The sequence below is a fragment of the Lepus europaeus genome, chromosome 17 (genome assembly GCF_033115175.1).
Source record: "Lepus europaeus isolate LE1 chromosome 17, mLepTim1.pri, whole genome shotgun sequence".
Lineage (NCBI taxonomy): Eukaryota > Metazoa > Chordata > Mammalia > Lagomorpha > Leporidae > Lepus > Lepus europaeus.
In genome coordinates, this window is record NC_084843.1 from 9,763,979 (window position 1) to 9,787,505 (window position 23,527).

General features: G+C 42.6%; 1 protein-coding gene and 1 non-coding gene across 2 annotated transcripts in view; both read right to left on the minus strand.

Annotated features, from left to right (window-relative positions):
• Positions 1–23,527, minus strand: part of WDR11 (WD repeat domain 11) — a 61,296-nt gene that overhangs the window by 20,477 nt on the left and 17,292 nt on the right. The window contains exons 8-15 of the mRNA XM_062214645.1: positions 22,721–22,916; positions 22,309–22,412; positions 18,562–18,738; positions 16,550–16,634; positions 9,768–9,874; positions 7,647–7,722; positions 3,137–3,245; positions 284–408 (exon numbers count right to left, since the gene is read on the minus strand). Of these exons, the coding sequence (XP_062070629.1) occupies positions 284–408; positions 3,137–3,245; positions 7,647–7,722; positions 9,768–9,874; positions 16,550–16,634; positions 18,562–18,738; positions 22,309–22,412; positions 22,721–22,916 (979 nt within the window). The remainder of the gene's footprint in view (positions 1–283; positions 409–3,136; positions 3,246–7,646; positions 7,723–9,767; positions 9,875–16,549; positions 16,635–18,561; positions 18,739–22,308; positions 22,413–22,720; positions 22,917–23,527) is intronic.
• Positions 12,596–12,716, minus strand: LOC133776450 (small nucleolar RNA ACA64). The gene has a single exon (XR_009868396.1). It is a non-coding gene; the product is annotated as a small nucleolar RNA ACA64 (small nucleolar RNA).

Consider the following 23,527-nt stretch of genomic DNA (forward strand, 5'->3'; position numbering starts at 1 on the left):
TCTGTATGTTTATGCTGTGTTCACTTGAATTTCTGATGCTGAAGCTTATGGGAAGAAGGAAACTGAGAAGGATCAGACTCACTGCTAGATGCTGATGGGTGGAAGGCAATGAAGACATAATGGATTCCATAAGCAATACAATAATCAAATCAACTTTTCAGTAACCTGTATGTACTGAAACAGAAAACCCAGGACGTCCATCAGCAGATTCCACTGGCCACCACAAATGCCTGACACCTGTTACCTTCCCAGCAGCGACACTGACAGTACAGGTGCACTGTACCTGATCACAGACGACTCAACGATGCTCAGCTCTGCGTCGGAGACGACAGTCTGGCGGGCCATGGCCTCTCGGGTGGCAAGTTGTTTCTTCCTCAGGCTCTTCAGGTTGTGAGATGGGGACCACTCCTGTGAAACCAAGACAAACCTAGAGTGCTAGGCTTCCTTGCGACAAGGACACCGTCCAGAACAGCTGGGCATACTTACCACGTGCCCAGCACCACTGACCACTACTGCACACGAATCCACACTTTGTTGTTTCAATTTTATCTGTTTGTGGAAAGGCTGAGTGCATTTTAACTACAGCTTAAGGTAGATAAGTTTAATCGCAAACACCTGAAGGGTCTAACCTTTTCCAAAATTACAATAATGAATTCAGTTACTGTCTCTGCCGTTTCCCTCCTCCTCCCCTTCCTTACAGGTGTGAGATTGTGGTGCGCATCCAAACAGCCATCATCATCCACAAATCTGCCCTAAACTATGCTATTTATTTACCTTTTACAGTCCCACCTATGCTAGTGGTTTAATCCAATATCCTCACAGGTATAAACTCTTACATTGAGTTATTTCTCATTTATACAAACAGTACTGCACTATACCCCTCATCCTATTGCTTACTCTTCACCAGTTTTTTTTTTTTTTTTTTTTTTTTTTTAACAGGCAGAGTGGACAGTGAGAGAGACAGAGAGAAAGGTCTTCCTTTGCCGTTGGTTCACCCTCCAATGGCCGCCGTGGCCGGCGCACCACGCTGATCCAAAGGCAGAAGCCATGTGCTTCTCCTGGTCTCCCATGGGGTGCAGGGCCCAAGCACTTGGGCCATCCTCCACTGCACTCCCGGGCCATGGCAGAGAGCTGGACTGGAAGAGGGGCAACCGGGACAGAATCTGGTGCCCCGACCGGGACTAGAACCCGGTGTGCCGGTGTCGCTAGGCAGAGGATTAGCCTATTGAGCCGCGGCGCCAGCCTACTCTTCACCAGTTTTAACGTATTTAAGTCCTATCCCTGCTGTTTCTGCATGCTACTTAATACTCTGCAGGTGCAGCCACCAAATTTCATCTGCTCGTTCTCTTAGCAAAGAGCATCCAGACTGCCTCCAGACTCCCATGATTACAAATAGCACTGCAGTCAACATCCTCGCTAGAGTTTCTTTATGATCAAGAATTCAAGAACTGGAGCACAGGCGATGTCCGTGTTTGCCCGAGTGCTGGAGGTCTGCTCTACAGAATAACTGTATTGGTCCACACTCCTACCACAAGGATTCCTATACCCTTAATTCCATCCACTCTTAAAACTATCTGCCTTTCCAATTCTTGTTAGTCTAAAAGATGTATGTATGGACTGGGTATTTGATACAGCAGGTAAGACACCACTTGGGACACCTGTATCCCATATCCAAATGCTTGGGATCCAGTAACGGCTTCACTCCTGATCTTGGCTTCCTGATCTTGTCTTGGGACATCCAGGATTCTGGTTTTAGCTCAGTCAAGGGCATGTGGGGAGAGAACCAGAAGCTAAGAGTTATCTGCCTTTGAAGTTGTCTCTTAAATAAAATAAATACATAAAAATTAATATGGTTATTTCACTTTGTTCATCTCTGAAAACTTACAAGTTTGTACTTTTTATGCTTGCAGACCTTTTCTCTACCATTAACACATACTTTGTCCATTTTTTCGCTGGCATTCTTATTTGTTGTTGTTGCTGCTGTTCTGTAGAAGTTTCTTGTTAATTTCAGACACTTGAAAATTTATTTTCTCAAAGTGACTTCTTTATTAATCTGACAATGATATACGTCACTGAACAGAAAGCACTTTTTCCTGAAATTTTGTTTATTTCTTTGAAAGGCAGAGTAACAGAGAGAGAGAGAGAGAGAGACCTTCTATCTGCTAGTTCACTCCCCAAATGCTGGACTGGGCCAGGCAAAGCCAGGAGCCAGAAGCGTCATTCAGGTCTCCTACATGGGTGGCAAGGATCCAAGCACTTGAACCATCATCACCCATTAGCAGGAAGCTGGGTCAGAAGCTGAAACGTCACTCAATCGCAGACACGACGACATGGGACGCAGGTGTCACAAGTAGCAGCTGACCCCGCTGCACCACAAAGCCCACCCAGAAAGCAAGAATCTTGACATAATCAATTCCTTTTCCTTCCCTGTAGGCCTGAGCTTCTGGTGTCCTCCCCACAAATATTCTTTTGCAATTACCATATTAAATCTTATAATTTTACTTTTCTTATATTTGGGTCTCTAATCCCATGGAGCCCACGTTTTTACATGGTATTAGTGGAGATGCAGTATTCTCTGTAAAGTGAAGCAGCGTTCCTAAAACAGTCTACAAAACAGTCCATCCTTCTCCTTCCATTTGTGTGGTACTTCATTTACACTGTGTTCCCACATGTTCACGGGTCTGTTTCTGAACTCTGCGTTTTGTTTTTCTTTCTTGTTCTGGCACCAATGCAACATCAATTTTATTTCCATGGTTTTGTAACATGTACCAGTATCAGGTAGCACGTCTCCTACCCTACTCACACCTCCCACATGGATGCCTCTTTTCTCAAGGATGACTTAGCTGTTTAGGACCCTTATTTCTGCATACACATTTTATAATATGTTTATCATGGTGTTCAAAATATCCAAATGCAAGTTTAATTGGAATTGCACTAATGTAGTATTAGGTTGACTCACCCAAGAAAATCAGAGTTATCTCCAGTTATGAGATATCTTTGTTTATTTATAGATCATCGTCTCTGAACACCCATTTTTAACAAGAAAATACATGGCAGAAATAAAGTCAGTTCGAGCTAAAGTAAAACACACACCACATACATATCTGAATAAACTAGTTCTCCAACTGTAACTTACCAAAGCAGTTATTGCAGGGAAGTTTTTGGACATTTCTCTAAGAAGGGTGCAAGTCCTAACATCCCATAACTCCAGCGGCTTATCTTTGAACACAACTGCCAAATACTGCCTAGAACAAAATTACCTCATAAGCCTTTTTTTGCAAAAATTTCATGGTGAATTAGTACAAATTAAAAGCTCAGTAAATTTGCAAGCCCGGAATGACAGCATCTAAACACAATTTAAATGAACAATGAGCCCCTACACTTAATAGCTGTAAGAAGGCCAAACTCACCATTAGCTATGGGGAGGACATGCAGCCTCAATTAGGCAGGGACTCCAGCTTAGGAGAAAGAATGGCTTGGGTTCAAATCCTCACGCCACACTTAGATCCCCCTGCCTGAGACCTCATTCCTCACCTATGGCATGAGAATTCCACACCCATCTCAAAGGACTGCTACGCAGTGATGAAGCTAAATGAACGTGTGCAAAATTCTTATCCTCTTATCACAATAGGGACTCAATAATGCCCTGCACTGACCTTCTGTCAAGCAAGGAGAAGTACTGAGTGAATGAATACAGCTCAACAAACATAAATTGAGTCTTGGTAAGTCAGTAACCACTGAGACAAACTAACACCTTGTCATGAAGTGACAGCTGACACCCAGGAAATGTGCCACAGCAGGAAGATCCTTGTGCTCCCTGCATTAAAGGACTGTGTTCTCGTCACTCAGGACACTGTCACATCAGACAAGCCATGTAAGCTTTTTGAGTTTTATTCTACTTATCATGTACATGGTGTTAATAACATCTGCTGTACTCGCTCTATAAAATAGTATAAGGATTTTTTAAGACAACATACATGAAACAGCTTTATAAACCATGATGGATTACACAAATACAACATATTACAGTGTTTAATATATCTACTATGAAAGAATACAAAGGCAGGTATAAAAATAACTAATAAGATAGACCTTAGCAAACGCTGTGAAGATTCCCCATGAAAGAGGAGATTAATTTTGACATCAGGGAAATGGCATCCCAGGCAGTTACCAATGTGACAAATGACAAAAGACAGGAAAGGACGCAGTGCATTTGGGGAAACTGCTACCTGAGATGCAGGATATACGAGAACCGTGAAAAGGAAGAGTAAAAGTCAAATTAGGGTCACACGAGAGCCCTTCCTGCAGTGCTAAGCCACGTGGGGGTTCATCCTGCAGACAACAGAGAATGACCGAGGGTTCTCGAGGAGGGGAAACGGGATCAGTTGCTTTAGATGTATTGATTTAGCAGGCATGTGTCAAGACTGATCAAAAACAGGAGACACGGGAGTCCCACCAGTTTGAGCAAGTCTCAAACTTCAGTCTCAGGACTTCTTCCATGCTTAGAATCACTGTAGACCTCCAAAGAACTTCTGTTTATGTGTATTACAGTGATTGATGTTTTGTATATTAGAAATTAAACCTAAGAAAACATATTTATGGTAGCTTTAAGCACAAATCACACTGATAACTGCACTAAGCATCACTAAACACTACAACAAGATGGCTGAGATCATCAAACAGAAATACAAGGGCCAAGTATAATCTTACACTGCACAATAATATTTCAGCCAACAACAGACTGCACATCAGTGAGTGGCTGCACGAGATCTTATCACCTAGTGGCATCGTAGCTGTCTTAGTTTGTGGAAGTACATTTCATGTCTGCACGATGAAATCAGCTAGCGACACACTGCTCAGAACATGTCCCTGTCATTATGCGACCCATGCCTGTTGTCTGTTATGTCTGAAAGAAACTGAATTGGCGACTACAAATTCTTCCACAAAGAAAATTTCAAGCTCAAATGGGATTTCCTGAGGAGTTCTGTAAGGGAGACATAATATCAAATCCACACAAACTCACTCAGAACAAGAAAAGAGAGTGCTCTACAACTCGTTCTGTGGGGTCTGCATTATTCTGATACTAAAATTAGATACGGATATTTCACAAAAACTAGACTAAAAGACTTTATAAACATAGCTACAAAAATCCTTAATAAGACACTGGCAAATCAGATCTAGCAATGTATCAAAATGGCAGTATATGATGACCAACTAGTATATATCCCAAGAATGTGAAGTTGCCTTAACATCTGAAAAGTAACCAATGCCAATTCACCATAATTGCTGACTTACAACACACACACACACACACACACACGACATGCCAATATATGATGATGTCAATACATGCAGAAAAAGCATCTGATAAATTCAACACTACTCAAGACACAAAGTCTCATCAGAAACCAGAAATAGAACTTCTTTAATCTGATACAGGGCATCTATAAGAAAATCTACAGATAACATACTTAATGGTGAAAAACCAATGCTTTGTCTATAAGATTCAGGAACTCTCACCACCTCCTCAACATTGTACTGGAGGCCCTAGTCAGCGCCACAAAGCAAGAAAGAAAAGGTTGGGGCTGGTGTGGTGGTGGGGCGGCAAACGCTGCCTGCATTGCCATCATCTCATATCGGTGACAGTTCATGTCCCAGCTGCTCTACTTTCAATCGAGTTCCCTGCTAATGGCCAGGGAAAAGCAGCAGAAAGTGGCCCAAGTGTTTGGGTCCCTGCCACCCACGTGGGACTGCCAGATGAAGCTACTGGCTCCTGACTCCGGCCTGGCCCTTGTGGCCATCTAGGGACTCAACTAGCAGATTGAAGATCTTTGTCTCTTCCCTCCTCTCTCTAACTCTGCCTTCCAAATAAATTAATTTGAAAAAATGGATAATTATGTTCATGAATCACAAAACTTGCCAAGTTGTCAACCCTTCCCCACAATGATAGATGGATTCAATGCAATCAGAAGATTTTTTGGTAAAAATGGCAAGTAATTCTATAATTTATATGGAAATACAAAGATACTAGAAAAGAAAAATGATTTTGAAAACTATTTTAGAAAGCTTACTTTGTGGTACTGGCACTGTGGTGTAGCAGGTAAAGCTGCAACCTGCAGTGCTGGCATCCCATAAGGGTACCAGTTTGAGTCCTGGCTTCTCTACTTCCAATCCAGCTCCCTGTGAATATGCCTGGGAAAGCAGTGGAAGATGGCCTACATGCTTGGGCCCTTGCACCTGTGTGGAAGACTGGGCTGAAGCTCCCGGCTCCTGGTTTCGGATAAGCCTTTTTGGCCATTCAAGTAGTGAACCTATGGATGGAAGATCTTGATCTCTGTCTCTCTGTAACTCTGCCTTTCAAATAATTTTTTTTTTTTTGACAGGCAGAGTGGACAGTGAGAGAGAGAGACAGAGAGAAAGGTCTTCCTTTACCGTTGGTTCATTCTCCAATGGCCGCCGCGGCCAGCATGCTGCAGCTGGCGCACTGCGCTGATCCGAAGCCAGGAGCCAGGTGCTTCTCCTGGTCTCCCATGCGGGTGCAGGGCCCAAGCACTTGGGCCATCCTCCACTGCACTCCCGGGCCACAGTAGAGAGCTGGACTGGAAGAAGAGCAACCGGGACAGAATCCGGTGCCCCAGCTGGGACTAGAACCCGGGGTACCAGCATCGCAGGCGGAGGATTAGCCTATTGAGCCATGGTGCCGGCCTCAAATAAATTTTAAAAAGAAATTTTTGAAAGCTAACTTTGTGTTTTTGGTTGGTTTTAATTCAGTTTCTTTCTACTTTTTTTTTTTTTTTATAATCTTGCTTTCCATATATATTCCCTTGGAACAAAAAACTCAAAAAATTACTGGAAGGGAAAAAAGACTAAATTATAAATAAAGGAAATGAGTTCTTTCACTGAATAATTCCATGCAAGGCAGAAGTGAACATGAATTTCATCAGATAACATTTTTAGTGGCGGTGTGTGTGGTGGAATGAGAAGGCCATGCCAAGGTGGCCACTGGCAAGCGAGTGTCAGTTACTCAGGAATGGCTTTGAAACCCACCTGGCAACAGAGCCTGCCTGGCAATAGGCTGTGATTGGATGGCTTTGGAAACTGCCTGGCAACAGGCTGTGATTGGTTGGGGCATAGACCACCCCTTGACCAGACTGGCTGGTCTTGGCTATATAAGATGTTGTACCAACTGAAATAAATGAATCTGCGGGCTGCTTGCCTCAAGCCCGCTTTCACCCGACTCCCGGGGTCTGTGTGGTGACTCCGCGCCTCTTGCCCCCACCACACTCCTCCTCTCAGAAACAAATCCACTGCAACATTGTTGAGAAATCAACTGCAGAAATCAACTGCAACACGTGTGTATTTATATCAATACCGCTATCACAGAACCACACAAGGCCACTGGTTTTACCAATCTAATAAAATGCTGAGATTCATAAAAAAGTTGACCTCATCTTTCTGGGAGTGCTACCATCTTCCTTTTGTGATTAAAATATTTTCTTTGATAAATGGCTGCATACCACCACCTACCACCACTAAGAAATTCTAATGCATTTTACCATAATCTCACTTTCTTACAGATCAAAAAAAACCCATAAGATTCCATTGTGATCACTTGACAGATTTTTGTTTTTTAAATCAACACTTACTTCAGATGTGATACTTTGATCATTTCCATGGGCGACTCATCATTGCCTCGTTCACCACGAAAAGCAATGCTCCTGCCTGTAATTACAAACACATGAGAAAATACGAAACGGCACATAAAACGTAGAAATCGGAAAGCCACACCAATGTAACTCAGCAGTCCTACCCTTTAGCCTCCTGTTCGTTCCTTCATTTGAAAGGCAGAGTAACAGAGATGCAGAGGCAGAGAAAGAAAGAGAGCTCTTCCATCCGCTGGTTCACTCCCTAGATGGCTGCAACGACTGGAGCTGAGCCAACCTGAAGCCAGGAGCCAGGAGCTTCTTCCGGGTCTCCCATGTGGGTGCAGGGGCCCAAGCACTTGGGCCATCTTCTACTGCTTTCCCAGGCCATAGCAGAGAGCTGGATTGGAAGTGGAGTCGGGACTTGAAATGGCGCCTAAATGGGATGCCAGAACTGCAGACAGCAGCTTTACCTGCTACGCCACAGCACTGGCCCTATAAATGGATTTTCTTTAAGTGAATGATGCTGGAGAATAACACCTCACTCCTGGGCTATTACACAATGAGACAGAGCCAGGGCCAGCTTTCCCAAATCAGAAATCTGAGGATGAGGGTCACTGGGCAGGTCACCTTCGGACACTGGAGCACCACTGGACTAAAGGTGGGGCTGATTCTTTGAACTGAAGTAACACAGACTGTTAAGTAAGTTCAACTGTACCTTTCAGAGCTTGGAAATATATGACTTTTAGGAAACAAGCATATACCTGATTTATTATACACACACATACACATATACTGTATCCTTTAAAATCATCTACAGACATTCATATTGCTGAACTATTTTAAAGAAATTCACCATAATTCTGATAAAATAATTTTAAGCTTTCATGATGTTTTCAAGTCTCTCACTTCAGAATTCACTGGGTATGAATTTTTAACAATTCTGAACAGGTTACTTTGCTAGACTGTTTCCTATTACAAAAATGTTAAACTTCCAAACTAACTTTCCTAATTCAGTCAGCCAAAAACTATCAAAACTTTAAATTTGGGCATTTAAAAATAATCCTTCAGCTATGAGGTTTTCAAGAATTTAGTACAGGCGCTGTGGTGTAGCAAGTTAAGCCTTTACCATCCTACATGGATGCTGGTTTGAGTTCTGGCTGCTGCACTTCAGATCCAGCTCCCTGCTAATGGCCTGGGACAGCAGTGGAGGATGGCGCGAGTGCTTCTGCTCCTGTACCCATGTGGGAGAAATGGAAGAAGCTCCAGGCTCCTGGCTTTGGATCGACCCAGCTCTGGCTGTTGCAGCCATTTGGGGACTGAACCAGTGGATGGAAGACTTCTCTGTCTCTCCCCACTCCCTCTTCTGTTGCTCTGCCTCTCAATGAATAAATAAATCTTAAAAAAAAAAAAATTTAGGCCGGCGCCGCGGCTCAATAGGCTAATCCTCCACCTTGCGGCGCTGGCACACCAGGTTCTAGTCCCGGTCGGGGAACCGGATTCTGTCCCAGTTGCCCCTCTTCCAGGCCAGCTCTCTGCTATGGCCCGGGAAGGCAGTGGAGGATGGCCCAAGTACTTGGGCCCTGCACCCCATGGGAGACCAGGAGAAGCACCTGGCTCCTGCCATCGGATCAGCGCGTTGCGCCGGCCGCAGCGTGCCGGCCACGGCGGCCACTGGAGGGTGAACCAACGGCAAAGGAAGACCTTTCTCTCTGTCTCTCTCTCTCTCACTGTCCACTCTGCCTGTCCAAAAAAAAAAAAAAAAAAAAAATTTAGTATAAAGGCCAAAATTTTAAATGTAAAATCTAACGAAGTCCAACTACAATGAGTTATTTTAAAAGTTATTTTCAGGTTATACATGACAACACACACTCAAGTAGGAAGCAGAATTGGTTTCACATTTCTTATGAATCTGTCCAGGCTAATGTTACTTTCCCTGATTATGTATTTGTGTTAACAAGATTTCTATACAAAATAAAATGAGATTTTTCTAAGAATTATTATAGGACAAAGAATAGAATATTAAAAAAATTCCAAGGTGAAAAAAAGTATTTTGGAGCATGTTTTATGAACAGCAGCATCTCTGACTCACTCTGAACGTTTTAATAGTAGAAATACACAAACCTGTTGGAAGATCAACCAGTTGAAGTTCATTTCTCACTAATCCCATATTGTTCGGTGTTGAGGTAGCAAAAGAAAGAAAACCAGTCAAACTTGTCCATTCAATACCCCTACAATGAGAAATTAAGTAAAAATTAATCTAATACTCCTTTTTAATTTGAAAAGTTCATTTTAAAAGTTTTCCTAAGACCTTTTACTATACAATTAAAAATATTACCTCTTATTTGTAACTATATTACCATATAGTTCTGACATATGAAATCATTTCTAACAAAAACTTTATCTCCAAATGTAATAGGATTAAAACAACTACTAAAATCTAGTCAGGGAGTCACATCACAGCCATTTCCAAGAACTCCAACTGCTTAAAAATAAGTGGTATAAAAATGTTATGAACAGAATACTTAAAGTTGAGTATACTAGTGAATTTTATCAAAATTCCTTCTTGGTTAAGAGGCAGAAACACAAAACAAGCTGTTAGATTTGGAAGTGGATGAAGGTTCCAAATGGTGTCATCATTTATAGAAAAGCAAATAGACAAATTTCAGAGAGAAACCCACAGCTGACAAAACAGCAACCCATAACCCTCATTTCTGTGGGGCTCATTTCTGTGGAACTGACAGAGGTGAATACACACTCTGCCTACTAACAGTTAGTGTTCAAAAGTTGAGAGATGGGAAAGAGAAGGGGGCCAGCGGGACTAGCACCCATGAGAGGCACGGAGGGATCTGCACTGCAGAATAGTAGAGGTGGCCTGGGAGAGAAGTCTGAAGCTCTGCTCTGTAGGCAAGTGCCCAGCCTTTATGACACCGGTGGGCCATTGGCCTGGTGGTTAAGATGCCGTTAGGACAATCCCAGCCCATGTGAGTACCTGGGCTGGAGCCACGGCTCTGGCTCCTGATTACAGCTTCCTGCTATGCAGGCTCTGTAAGGCAGCAGTGATGGTTCAAGTAAATGTGTTCCTGCCACCCGCATGGAAGACCTGCATGGAGTTCCCAGCTCTTGGCTCGAGTTCTCTGCCTGTCTGTCTCTCACATAGATTAATTAATTTTGAAAAATATTGCCTATGGTTGCTCTCATAACACAATGGCAGAGTTGATCTATAGAGGTTTTATGGCCTAAAATATTTCCAAATAGATATTTATTTATTTCTTAGGTAGAATGAGAGAGAGGAGAGAGAGGGGAAGACAGAGGGAGACAGAGAGAGAGAGAGAGAGAGAGCGAGCAAGAGAGCTCGCGTGCGCGCTCCATCTTCCTTTTACTGGGGTTCATTCCTTAAATGGCTGGGGCTGCATCAGATGGAAGCCAGGAGCCAGAAACTCCATCTGGGTCTCCCACATAGGTAGCAGGGATCCAAGCAATGGAGCCATCATCCACAGCCTCCCAGGCACATTAGCAGGGAGCTGGATGGGAAGTGAACAGCCAGGACTTGAACCAGCATTCCAATATGGATGCAGGTGTCCCAAGCCATGGCTCAACATGCTGTGCCACAACACCTGCCCCAGCCTAAAATCTTAAGCCTAAAGTATTTACTGTATTTACTATCTGGGCCTTTACAAAATTGTTTACTGACTCCTACTCTAGTTTATCCATTTCTATACCAATTTGAAGGCAGCTACTAGATTTAGCATGAAATTGTGCTTTTAACATGTCTCTCATTGTCCCAGGAAGTACAATAGCTCCAAGCATCATATCCCAATTTCTCCATGTAGCTTTCCAGGCTGTCCAGCCATCCTACCTAACCAAGCTTACCACGTAGTCACTGCTATTTTATTATTTATTTTATTTTATAAAATATTTTATTATTTAGTTATCTGCTATTTTAACTAGAGTGTTCTTCCTCACTGATCCCCATGTACCCACCAGCTTGTCTTTTCTCAGAGGGGCAAACACAATCCAAAGACGACTAAAGAAACTATTCGCAACAGCTGGGAATTGGTGCATTTATCAAGGATTACCACTCCTGAAACATTCAGTTGTGTAGACATACTCAAATTAAGCTGCTTAAAGCTGTACCTTCGGGAATTTCCATGCCTGGCAAGACCTCTTTCCTTCCCTCTTCAAACACTACTGGAGTTCAAGTCCTGGCTCTAGCACCCTGTGGCTCTTTGATCCCTGGGCGTGTGGGTCTCCTCCTTGTCCACATGCTATTGCTCTTATTCCAAGAGGTACTTCAAGCCCTGCTTTCTCAATCAGACCTGACCCCTCCATTTACTGAGCTCAGACCATGCCTACAGTGGATAGCATATAATTTCAGTAATTATTCATTAGAGTCCCTTCGTCTCTTGTTTCTCCTTTATTTCCTCTAGCAGGTAAGAGTATTCATTAATTGTTCTACTTAGAACAAGAGAAGAGGGAAATCATTTTGGTCTTATTCCACTTTGTATGTGTGTCTGTCTGGTAGCTTCGGGCAGATGCTTATCCATGGAGGACCCCAACACCCACCCCGCAAGCCCAGTTGCTGCAATCTAAACTAATTATGCTCCAGGAGAGTGAAGCCATGATCCCTAGACACTAATAATTCCATTCCTCCTAGTCTTCATTATAAAATGCATGCTAAGAACTCAGTACATGCTCATAACTGTGGAAGGCACTGGCAATACAGCTTGAATCAGATATAACTGTTGTCCTTCTAAAGCTTACAATGCAGCAGCAAAGAGACACTGTACAACTGCTTTCTGTATTAACTATTATAAAAGAAGCTGGTACAGAGTTCAATGGGGGAATGCAAAGGGTCACAGAAAATCTGGGCTCAGGGATCAGGCAGGGTTTCCTGGTGGACCACGAAAGCTGAGACCCAAAGGACAAATACAGGTTTTTTTTCTTTCCCCACCTGCTGGGGCTTGGGTTTCACTTCCCCACACTGAAGCAGTGGGCAGTGAGTGGAGGCCCCTGGTGACTCTGGGCACCAAAGCTCACTCACGGCCACAGCCACAGCTATTTTCAAGCAATGCTGAGAAATAAAGTTTTGATGTAAGCCTAAGTAACTGAGGAACCAGTGTAACTGGCTGAAAAACATTGTGCTGGATTGTACACTCGAGGGAGGTACCATACGTCTCTCCAGACATGTGCTAGGCATTCAAGAAATTTTGTTATTAAATAAATGTCATCCAAGAAAAAACTTGCATTCCTTAGGTTACCAGTGCCAAGCACTGTGGTTTGAATGCACCCCTCAGAGTCTGCATTGGGATCTTCATCCCCGTTGCAACAGTGATGAAAGGTGAGATCTTTAAGAACTGATCAGGACTCAAGGGCCCTGCCCTTCACAAATGGATTAATGCTGTTGCTATGAGAGTGGTTCGTTATAAAAGCAAGTCTGGTCCTCTCCTCTCTCCCTCTTGTCCTGCCCGTCCACCAGGGGATGATAGAATCAGAAAGCCCTTGCCAGATCTGGCTCTTCTACCTTGGACTTCCCAGCTTCCAGGGTCATGAGCCAAATCAGCCTCTGTTCACTATAAACTCCCCAGGGTCAGATATTCTGACACAGCAGCACAGACCAGACCAACACTCCATGTCCACTAGAGAAGAGACGTCTTCCTCACTGTTCACGACGTGCCCCTGTGTACAGGACGTATCAGGATGGGGTGGTGCTCACTGTCATCCAGCAGGATAAACACAGTACCTCGGAACAGACTAGAGCAACTGCACCTGTATCTGATTCCCAGGGAAGAGGTAAAAATCAAGGCGGACTTCAAAGTGGGGTAGACAGGAGAGGATTATTTCTCAGAAGAAAAGAACGAAGACTCTGCTGGGCTGTGCGCCACGCTGCCTTTAGGATCAGAACATCAGCATCACAATACACCCTCAGCCCAAGGGCTATGAGCCAATGAGAACAGCAGTTGATTTTCTGACTTGACCTAGGAATTTTCCTGGTAAGATTCCCAACCCCTTGAACAACTGTAACCTTCAAATCTGCTGGCAGATATCTGGAGCTCAGACGCCTAGAAAAGTCTGAAGTTGGACCTACTGGTCACCTACTAGGGATGCTACAGCGGCTCTTCCTCCACACTTTCTCACAGGCCTTCAAGTTCTCAGATTCTTCTGCCAATTAACAGAGAGAAAACACAGATCATTTTACCTCCTACAAACCACTCAATACACGCAAAACTATGCTCAGTATCTGATTCCAGGTTCTGAAATCCATGTAAGCTACCAGAGTCGTTTTTCTGACATTCAAGATAGTGCTGGGCTGTATTTATGCAATTTGCCCTACTGGACACAGACACAAACTAATTTAAGAAACTCTCCATGTACAACTCTCTCTGGTGTACTTGTAAGTACCCTTGACTGGAGACACAGCCGCAAAGGCTCTGTCTACAGGTGTAGGGGAGAAGCTCAGTACACACTTGTAAAGCATCTTGGATACAACATCATGTAAAGAACCCCACATGTTTCTCCACCTGCAATTAACATTCCGTGGCCAGGTATATCCATAAGATTCAAGAACTCTAGAATACATACTCATAAAAGACATTTAACATAAGGTAGAAAAATAATATCTAAGTGTTAGACTTAATTTGCATATGGGGTTTACTGTCAATAAGTTAAAAAATTTTTATACTTGTGCAATTTTCATGACTTTTAATTGTAACACTAAAATTACATTAATTGAAACATAAAGACAGCAGGAGTCTATCATTCTCTTGGGCAGCATCTCTGAATATAAAATGTGAATTATCTTCAAAATGGTGACTAAGAGGGAAAATGCATATAAAACCTGGAGTATCGTTATATGATTATTCAAAACATTCATCTTTCCGGATAGCAGACTCCTCAGTTTTTCACTTTCTAAGCTACTCTACAACTTACTGCTGTCTTTACAAACCGTTAATATTCTTACAACTTGGGTAACTTGCGTGCCTAATGACATCTGCAATCTGATCCAGGATAATAAAACTACTTAAAACTAACTACTAGGCCGGCGCCGTGGCTCAACAGGCTAATCCTCTGCCTTGCGGCGCCAGCACACCGGATTCTAGTCCCGGTCGGGGCACCAGATTCTGTCCTGGTTGCCCCTCTTCCAGGCCAGCTCTCTGCTATGGCCCGGGAAGGCAGTGGAGGATGGCCCAAGTGCTTGGGCCCTGTACCCACACGGGAGACCAGGAGGAAGCACCTGGCTCTTGGCTTCGGATCGGCGCAGTTCTGGCCATAGTGGCCATTTGGGAGGTGAACCAATGAAAGGAAGACCTTTATCTCTGTCTCTCTCTCTCTCACTGTCTAACTCTGTCAAATAATAATAATAACTACTGAAGGTTTCAGTGTTCAGAAAAAACAACAAAGTGTTTGATTTTGGCAACATGCTTGATTTCCCAACAGTAGGTGCCAAATTCTTATCAGGAATCACAGCTCAGTCAACATTTTTAATTTTTGCCAACAGGATTCCTCCTAATCTACTTAGGTAGAGACCCAGCACATGCACTGGGAGCTCAGGCAAAGAGCTCAGGCTCTGAGGCCTCAAAGGCCTACAGTGAGTTCCCTCTATTTCTTCTCCAGATTGTCTGTAATTCTGTTTCCTTTTCTGGAAACTGGAAATGTAATAGTGCCTCCCCAACAGGGCTGTTTACTGAGGAGTCAATGAAATGATACATGCGACACAGTAATACTAAACAGTCTTAAGAACAAATACTCGTTAAAAGGAAGTTTTGCTTCAATGGTGTTAGCCATGAGAAAAAGTACTACACAGACAAGGCAAGGGTGAAAGGAGACATCAGGAGAAGAAGGCAGGCAGGAAAGCAAGGGAGAGACATCCACTCGGAGCAGAGAACAAGGTAAGAGCGACAGAGCGCAAGCACTGTGCTGGACAAAACGAATGGCAGAGTGAGCGGGTGCAGACACCTGTGTCACCGCACCCCAGAGCTCCAGGCATCTACATGAACACATGTGGGGAATTACTGCAGAGGCCCAGTGTAAGGTGGCAAAAAAGCTGCCCAGGCTGTACCACAAAACAATGTACTTGAAAGAATATGGTAATGTAACCTTTCTGGAGATTTCCATCACAGTCAGAAAGCTGTGACACTTAGGGGGTTAGTACTTCTCCATTCACAAGATGCATTTACTCAGAATAATGCATTCACTGAGGATTCTAATATGCACACGAAACCTACAATTACATAATGCATAGTAGACAGAAAACCGCCATTCTTATACTTTCATTAAAGGAGCTTCCAAAAACAGTGTGGATTTATATTTGTAGGCGTGTAACTTTCCGTTCTGTGGTTGACGGGGCAAAAAAAGGAAGCAGGTTTGCATTCAGCAAGATGCTGTGCAGCAGGAATGAAGGCTTTAAAACAGAGAGCCAGAAGCACTCGTCTGTCAGGACTGCCCTCCCTCAGGCACCTCTACTCATGGCCTCGTGACAGAACACAGCTCACAGTCAAACACGGGCTGTACAGTGCAGTCCTTCTCTGATGGTGTTTAAACAAACAAGATTAAATTGATTTTACTTGATTTGTTAGGAACAGTCCTACTGATAGATCTTCGTAAAAAAGGAAAAATAAATAAACCTAAACAAGGCAACATAGTGATTTTCAGTGAAAAAAAAAAAAATAGCCAACCCCTTAAGGAAGCAGTGGCAGTAAGAGAGGAAGAAATCTCCCACTGCTGGGGTCCTTTACAAAGCCAACAAGAGCACGCATCCTTGATTCACACAGCAGGACGGGAACATTTCCTATGCCCACGTTTCCGTCCAGCGAGCGCCACTGCAGCGTGCTCAATGTGGAAAGTCCCTGAGACTGTTTTCTGATTAGATGGACGTCTGTGATCTCGACTGCATAGAGCACACTCACTTGACTTCACAGGAATGCACACTTAACTCCTTGTGCAACAGCCCACTGGTCAGGTGGTACACCAGGACGGAACCATTACTTGTACCTGTCAAATGATGTAACAGAAGAGTATTAATTTGGTGGTATTTCCAGTTTTTTCTAACAACAGTCTTCCCTCCAAGCGGGTGTTAAAAACACCGGTTGGAATGTCCACATCTCATATCTAAAGTGCCTGGGCTCAACTCCCAACTCCACTCGCTGGGATTGAAGCTTCCTGCCAATGTGCATCCTGGAAGAAAAGAGGTGATAGTTGAAGTGGTTGGGTCCCTGCCACCCACATGGGAGACCTGGACTAAATTCCCAGGTCCTGGCTTCAAGCCGGGCCCAGCCCCAGCTATTGCCAGCATTTGGGAAGTGACCCAGTGAGATGAGAAAGCTTTGTCTATCTTTCTCTTTCTATGTCTCTCAAATCAATAATTAATAAAAAGTTTTAAATATTTTCTCAAGATTTCAATTATTTTACAATAGGTATATTTTATAAAAGAAACTATATGTTTTCATTTTTTATTTATGTTTTAAATTTTTTAAAAAAAAAATTATTTATTTATTTGAAAGTCAGAGTTACAGAGAGATGCAGAGAGAGAGAGAGAGGTCCTCCATCTGCTGGTTCACTCCCTAAACAGCTGCAATGGCTGGAGCTGCGCAGATCCCAAGCCAGGAGCTTCCTCTGGGTCTCCCACATAGGTGTAGGGGCCCAAGGACTTGGGCCATCTTCTGCTGCTTTCCCAGGCCATAGCAGAGAGCTGGATCAGAAGTGGAGCAGCTGGGACTTGAACTGGTGCCCATATGGGATACCGGCACTGCAGGTGGTGGCCTCACCTGCTATTCCACAGCGCTGGCCCCAAACTATATGTTTTTAAAAATTAGTCTCCTTCCTAGTTAAAAATGGGCCTAATCTCATATACTCTGACTTTAAAAACTAAATCAATACATACACAATTTGAAGAAGCACTTTCTTAAACTTTTCTACACATAGGAGTTCATACTCCTTGAGACTCACAAATTTTATTACAGCTGATTCTCAGACAGCTTAGCAGAGCTCAGTAATCATTTTTCTTCAGAAAGTTTGGGTTTTCTTTCTCTTACATTCAGTAAATCATGATGAGATAGTGAAGTGTGTGGTGTCTGTAGCTAAAGCAGCCTGGGTTCAAACCCTGGTCCTGCCCCCTGTTCTTGGGCAAATCACTTCCCCACACTAAGTCTGTTATCACTTCTTTACGATGGAGAAACAGAAACTGTATGCAGTAGAGATTCAGTGAGAAAACATGCAAATCAGGCCAGTACCTGACACATTTTGTTAACTACTAGTCTTTCTGTTTATCACTATCAGTAACAATTATTCCTAAAGCTATTCACGGTTTCAGAGTGTCTAAAATTTAAATAGAAGGAAGATGGACACACTTCAGAAAGTTTCAGTCCCTAAAATGGTTTGTAAGTTAGGAAGAAAAGTGAATGGTACTCTTGTTTGAACTATCACTTCTTTTCTGTTCACAATTTCAAAGGCTTCATGGGTTCATACAAAGCAACAGAATGACAGTAAAAAGGCTAGGCAAATTCCAACTGCAGCTGATCTGTTGAATAAAGCTTCAGAACTTCTTTGCAAAAACTATTCTGGAAAAATCAATGTTATAGCTATCTAGTTCACATAGACCATATCCACTTAGAACAATGTTTAAATGTAATTGTTAGCAAATGAAGAACACTGTTATTACTAAACTATTAGCTTGACTGTATTGGTTGTTAACAAGGACCCGACACAAAGTAGAAGCACAGAACGCCTGGGGAGGCCCGGGAAAGTCGTTATACAAGGACTATCCTCCTGTTTCTTCAGAAATATGTTGCTGCTCTCAGAGCTTTGACTGCCTGTTTCACAGTGGATGCTCCATCATTGCAATTAAAAAGAAGACAATTCAAGTAAAGGGATCAAACAAAAACCAAACCCACAAAACCACAACTACAAGCCAAACACTCACCAACAGCAAGCAGCGGCTGATACATCTTGATGTTTTTGGTGGTCAGTGGTGGGCACATCCGGATAGCGAACTGTGGGGAGGGCAGCCCTGAAAGCAGCCCTGTGAGCAGGAATTTGAGGTGCACTTCCTGTAGTACGGAGCCTTTGGGATGCTCTTCCCCAGCAATTGCACTTTGCCCTAATTTGCAATCAAAAAATACAAGTGCATGTTTATTATAGCACACACGGACCTTAAGAATCTACAGAAACACTTCCCCAAGCATGCTCTTCAGGCCTAGAAATAAACTCTAGGGGCTGTAGCTACGAGGGCCACAATGGCTCTGTACTTGGCCACAGGACTTAAATCACCCTGGCTAACATCTCAAAGGGTAGGTTACTCCTGGTTATTGCTCTTTAGAATTCAAGGACCTATAAATCTGAGTTTGAACAAACACTGTTTTAGACAAAGTTCCTGGTGTTTGGGCACTAAATACAAGCTTCAGTACAAATCAAGAAAACACATTAAAGAACAGTGAAACATATTCCCATTTTATTGCCTTTAAAAGGGTTACTTTTCAATCCAATGCCCTCTGTAAAGTTCACATAGAACTGGTGATCACCAAAAGCAGGTTCAAGGATGAGTGTTTAGCTCAGTAGTTGAGACTGCACCCGTAACTGGAGAACCTGGATTTGATATCTAGATCCAATTCCTGACTCCAGCCTCCTGCTAACGCAGACCCTGGAAGGGAGTGGACATGGCTCAGGAAACTGGGTCCCTGCCAACTATTAGCAGCCCTGGACTATGTTCTTGGCTCTCAGCCTCGACTTTGTCCAGGCCCTGCAATGGCTAGCAGCTGGGGAATGAACAAGCAGACAGGAGCTCTATCCATATATCTCTCTCTCTGCCTCTCCAGTTGCTGTCTCTATGCTCCTCAAAGAAATAATTTTTAACAAGCAAGTTCAAACAATTCCTTCATGATTTCTGATAAGAAACTTTGATGTATCAACATAATTAAGCTTTTGAAAACATTTATTTATTTATTTGAAAGCAGAGCTACAGAGAGAGGGAGAGACAGGAGAGAGAGACAGACATCTTCCACCTGCTTGTTCACCTCTCAGGTGGTTGCAATGGCCAGGGCTGGGCCAGGCCAAAGCCAGGAGGTTCATCCGGGTCTCCCACATGGGTGGCAGGGGCTCAGGCCATTAGCAGGGAGCAGCCAGGGCACAAACTGGCACCCATATATGATGCCAGTGTCACAGGCAGTGGCTTTATGTGCTATGCCACAATGCTGGCACCAAAATTTAAGCTTTATAATTAAATACTTTGTGTGTAAATATGTAAATTAGTAAATATAAAAATACATTCAGGTTGAGTATCTCTCATCCAGGAATATTTCAGATTTTGTAGTTTTTCATAAAAAATATTTCCTAAAAGTAATTATTTATTAAACAGGTAGAGAAACAAAGAGACAGAGAGGAGTCCCATCTGTGGTTCACTCCCCAGAAGCCTGCAACAGCTGGGGTTGAGTCAGACCAAAGTTGGGAGCAAGGAACTCAAGCCCAGTCTCCTACACAGGTGGCAGGAAACCAATCACTTACGCCATCGCTGCTGCCTCCTAGTGTGTGCGTGAGCAGGAAGCTGGAGTGAGGAGCCAGAGCTGGCTACTGAACCAGGTATTTTGACATGGGAAGCAGGTATCCTAACTGCTAGGCTAAATGCTCACCCCTCAATATATTATTTTAAAAAAACAGAAAATACACAGAAAATATGGCCATTGATTTAATCCAATTAAAATGATCCTTTAGGAGTAGTCATACAACTGATACCACTCTTTCTGCCTACATTTGGTAACAAAACATAGGCCATAAAGGAATGGGAAATGCAACAGGTAGGAACTACATATGCCAACACTATTAGCTTGGAGTTGATTCCTGAGAACTATCACTCTTCAAGAGTTTTCCATAAGAGGCAATTCACAAGGTAGGGCAGATTAGGCCTTATAAGCAGCAGCCTTTATCCAATGACTATAAATCAGACTCCGTATTTAACTGAATTGCTTTCAATTATCACTAAGTACACAGTGAACTTCAAATTAAAAGTTTAATTAAAAGTTTTAATTAAAATGTTTTCAAGTAACAAAGCTTTATTTAACAGTTTTAAATCAACTGCACTGTCTAGAACTGCTATACAACCTATATTTTTTTCTGGCCTCTTAAAGACTGTAATTTATACCACTTAGATACCTAAACAGCATAAAATTTTTACCTCCCAAGGGCTTCATATTACTGATTAGTTCTGTTCATGTGTTTATAATTCCTTTCACTCTAATATTTTATATCAAGAAGAGACAGGGTCAATTAACTCAGAAAATTACGTTACTGATAAAATGAGCTTTGCAAAACAAGTATGTCTCTCAACATCCCCGTCTGGATTTATGTCTGGATGGTGAACAGAAAGAATTTTAAATATCAGTTAGTGCCACTGTGTGGAGGAATTCTACACTGACAGAAATCATGACACAGTCAAGGTCTGGAGAGGTCAGGGTCTTGCCCAAGCTGACAGTGGAGCAGCCTAGCCGCTGCTGAGGAGCAGGCTCCAGAGCCAGGAATACGGGTTTACACCGGCTCTTTCTCTTATATATGTGCTGTGTGGTTTTGGGCAAATTCCCACATAGATTCATGGAAATATTACCTACCTTGCAGGGTTGTGGTGAGGTAACATGTGGGGTATTTAGCATAGCACTTAACTTAGTAGTAAGAACTCAATAAACCACATCTGATTAAAATAACTTAATAAGGTAGTGCTCTTTCTAGTATATCACCTATCAAGTATTTAAATAAAAAAACTATTATCCATTTTCAATCACATGTTGGAAGAATAATTTAGAAAATCCTTTATAAACTACAGGTACAATTTTAAAAGAATTAGCGTATTTACAAAATCTTAAAAACTTCGAATTGCATAATATTTGAAATCACAAATCCTCCATTGTTCCTTTAATATCTACTATTAAGTATATACATAATTAAATAATTTTGAATATTTTACCTACAAATATGTTGAAAGGATCCTCACTATAAAAATAACAAAATTCATGCTAAAAAGTTAAAGTCTTTTTTCTAATTCTGCTCAGTGACTTTAATCCTTCAATATTTACTGCACATGTAGAGTGCACAAGGTCTTTTGTTGAGTTTTGGAGTGGGCGGGGGGGGGGGGGGCAAAATTAAAACCAGACACTGTCCCATCCTTGCAGAGCTTACAATTTATAGGAGGTAACGGAAGTAAAACCACATTATAATGCAACTGATTAACCATTAGGGATCACAAAAGAACATTTAAATCAGGCGTGGGAGATTAGAGATGCAACCCTTGAGCTGAAGTTTGAATTAGGCACGGCAGAAAGGGAGAGAGGGAAGCCTCCATTGAGTTCCAAGCCAGGGACCGGCCAGTTTGCTGGCCCTGGGGAGGTCCGGGATGACTTGGCAAGGGCTCCCCACCCAGAGTCAGATGTCCAACAGCCTCTTTCACTGGTATCAGAGCCTCTTCTGCATGAACAGTCCTGGACTGCTACAGCTGTAAATGCCAATCTTGGCTACCTCAGGCACTTTTGTGTGTAAATATTTTATACCCCTCTGACTTAAGAGAGACTAATTCTACATCTTAGTTTTCTCAAGTATTAACTCTGACTTCATAATAATTACCAGTCAGTGACTATTAATTTTGCCCTTCAAAAAGAGTAGCGTGAAGGTGAGAGGAGACACAGCTTACCAATCATGTTATCTAAGGACAGGTCTGGGAGCTTGTTCTGTAGCACTCCTACAGGGATTCCACAGAAAGACACTGGTGAATACAGAGGGGACGCACCAGAGCTACTGCAAAGACACAACCATGAGGCGGCTTTACACAGTGAAACCCGCATTGCACATTCAGAACGCAAAGTCTTACTTCCAGGCCACGGCACCCCCATCTACTTGATGCAGTACTTATACACTTTACCCATTGGCAAGGCAGGTATAGCAGATTTACATAATCCCCTAATAATTTAAAATCTTCATTACCACCTCTAATATATTTATAGAAAAACGATCCTGCTGTTTTTATAATTCTGGCAACTCTTTTAAAAGTGGAAACAGACAACCACAGCAACAAACAACCCCCACCACCCCCTGGATTCATTTACCTGCTCCGTGAATTTCTATTACAAACCGCAGACTTGAGTTCCCATATCATGACCCTGCCATCACTCACTATGAGGGCTGCTGCATTCTCATTGACAGGGCAGCACACCATGCTGAAGGGACGGACCGTTTTGGTCACCCTGATTGCATCACACTGGCTTCGTAAATCGTAAGTAAGCTCCTGAACAGGATCTGGATCTTAAGAAAAAAAGGTTTACTTTTAAGTAACAAAAAGCAACCATACCAGTAACATTACTATTCACTTCCCTTTAAATCAAACCTCATCTAAAAAGAATATCATTCTTTCACTAACCCAAAGTTGGTCAGGAGTCACTGTATTTTTTACAATTACTATTCATTTCTTCAGAACATAAGGATAATATCTTAATGACCAAACAGAACAAGTTTAATCTCTAAAAAAGGTACCTTGTTTAAGCCTATTCAAAATAAAGAAATGCTTTGAAGAATCAAAGTGACACATATTTAAGTAATGAATACAGACCATCACTGCACACGATTCTTACAAAAGAACCAAAAGTCACTTTCACCTCCACCTCACAAAAGCATTATTTCTATTCTCCCAGATACAACTGACCTGGCAACCAAGTGCCCTGGGACTTATTAATGTCACTTTACACTGGGAATTTCTGAATCTAAGGAGAGGTCAAAGGGGCGTTAACAATAAAGGCATACAAGATTGAGCTTGCACTGAGGAAAAATTCACAAAAGTAAAATCTACTGTTCTCACAGACACAATCAAGAAGGAACTACAAAACAGTCTTTGGCCTTAAGGAGGTGTGCCATGGTAA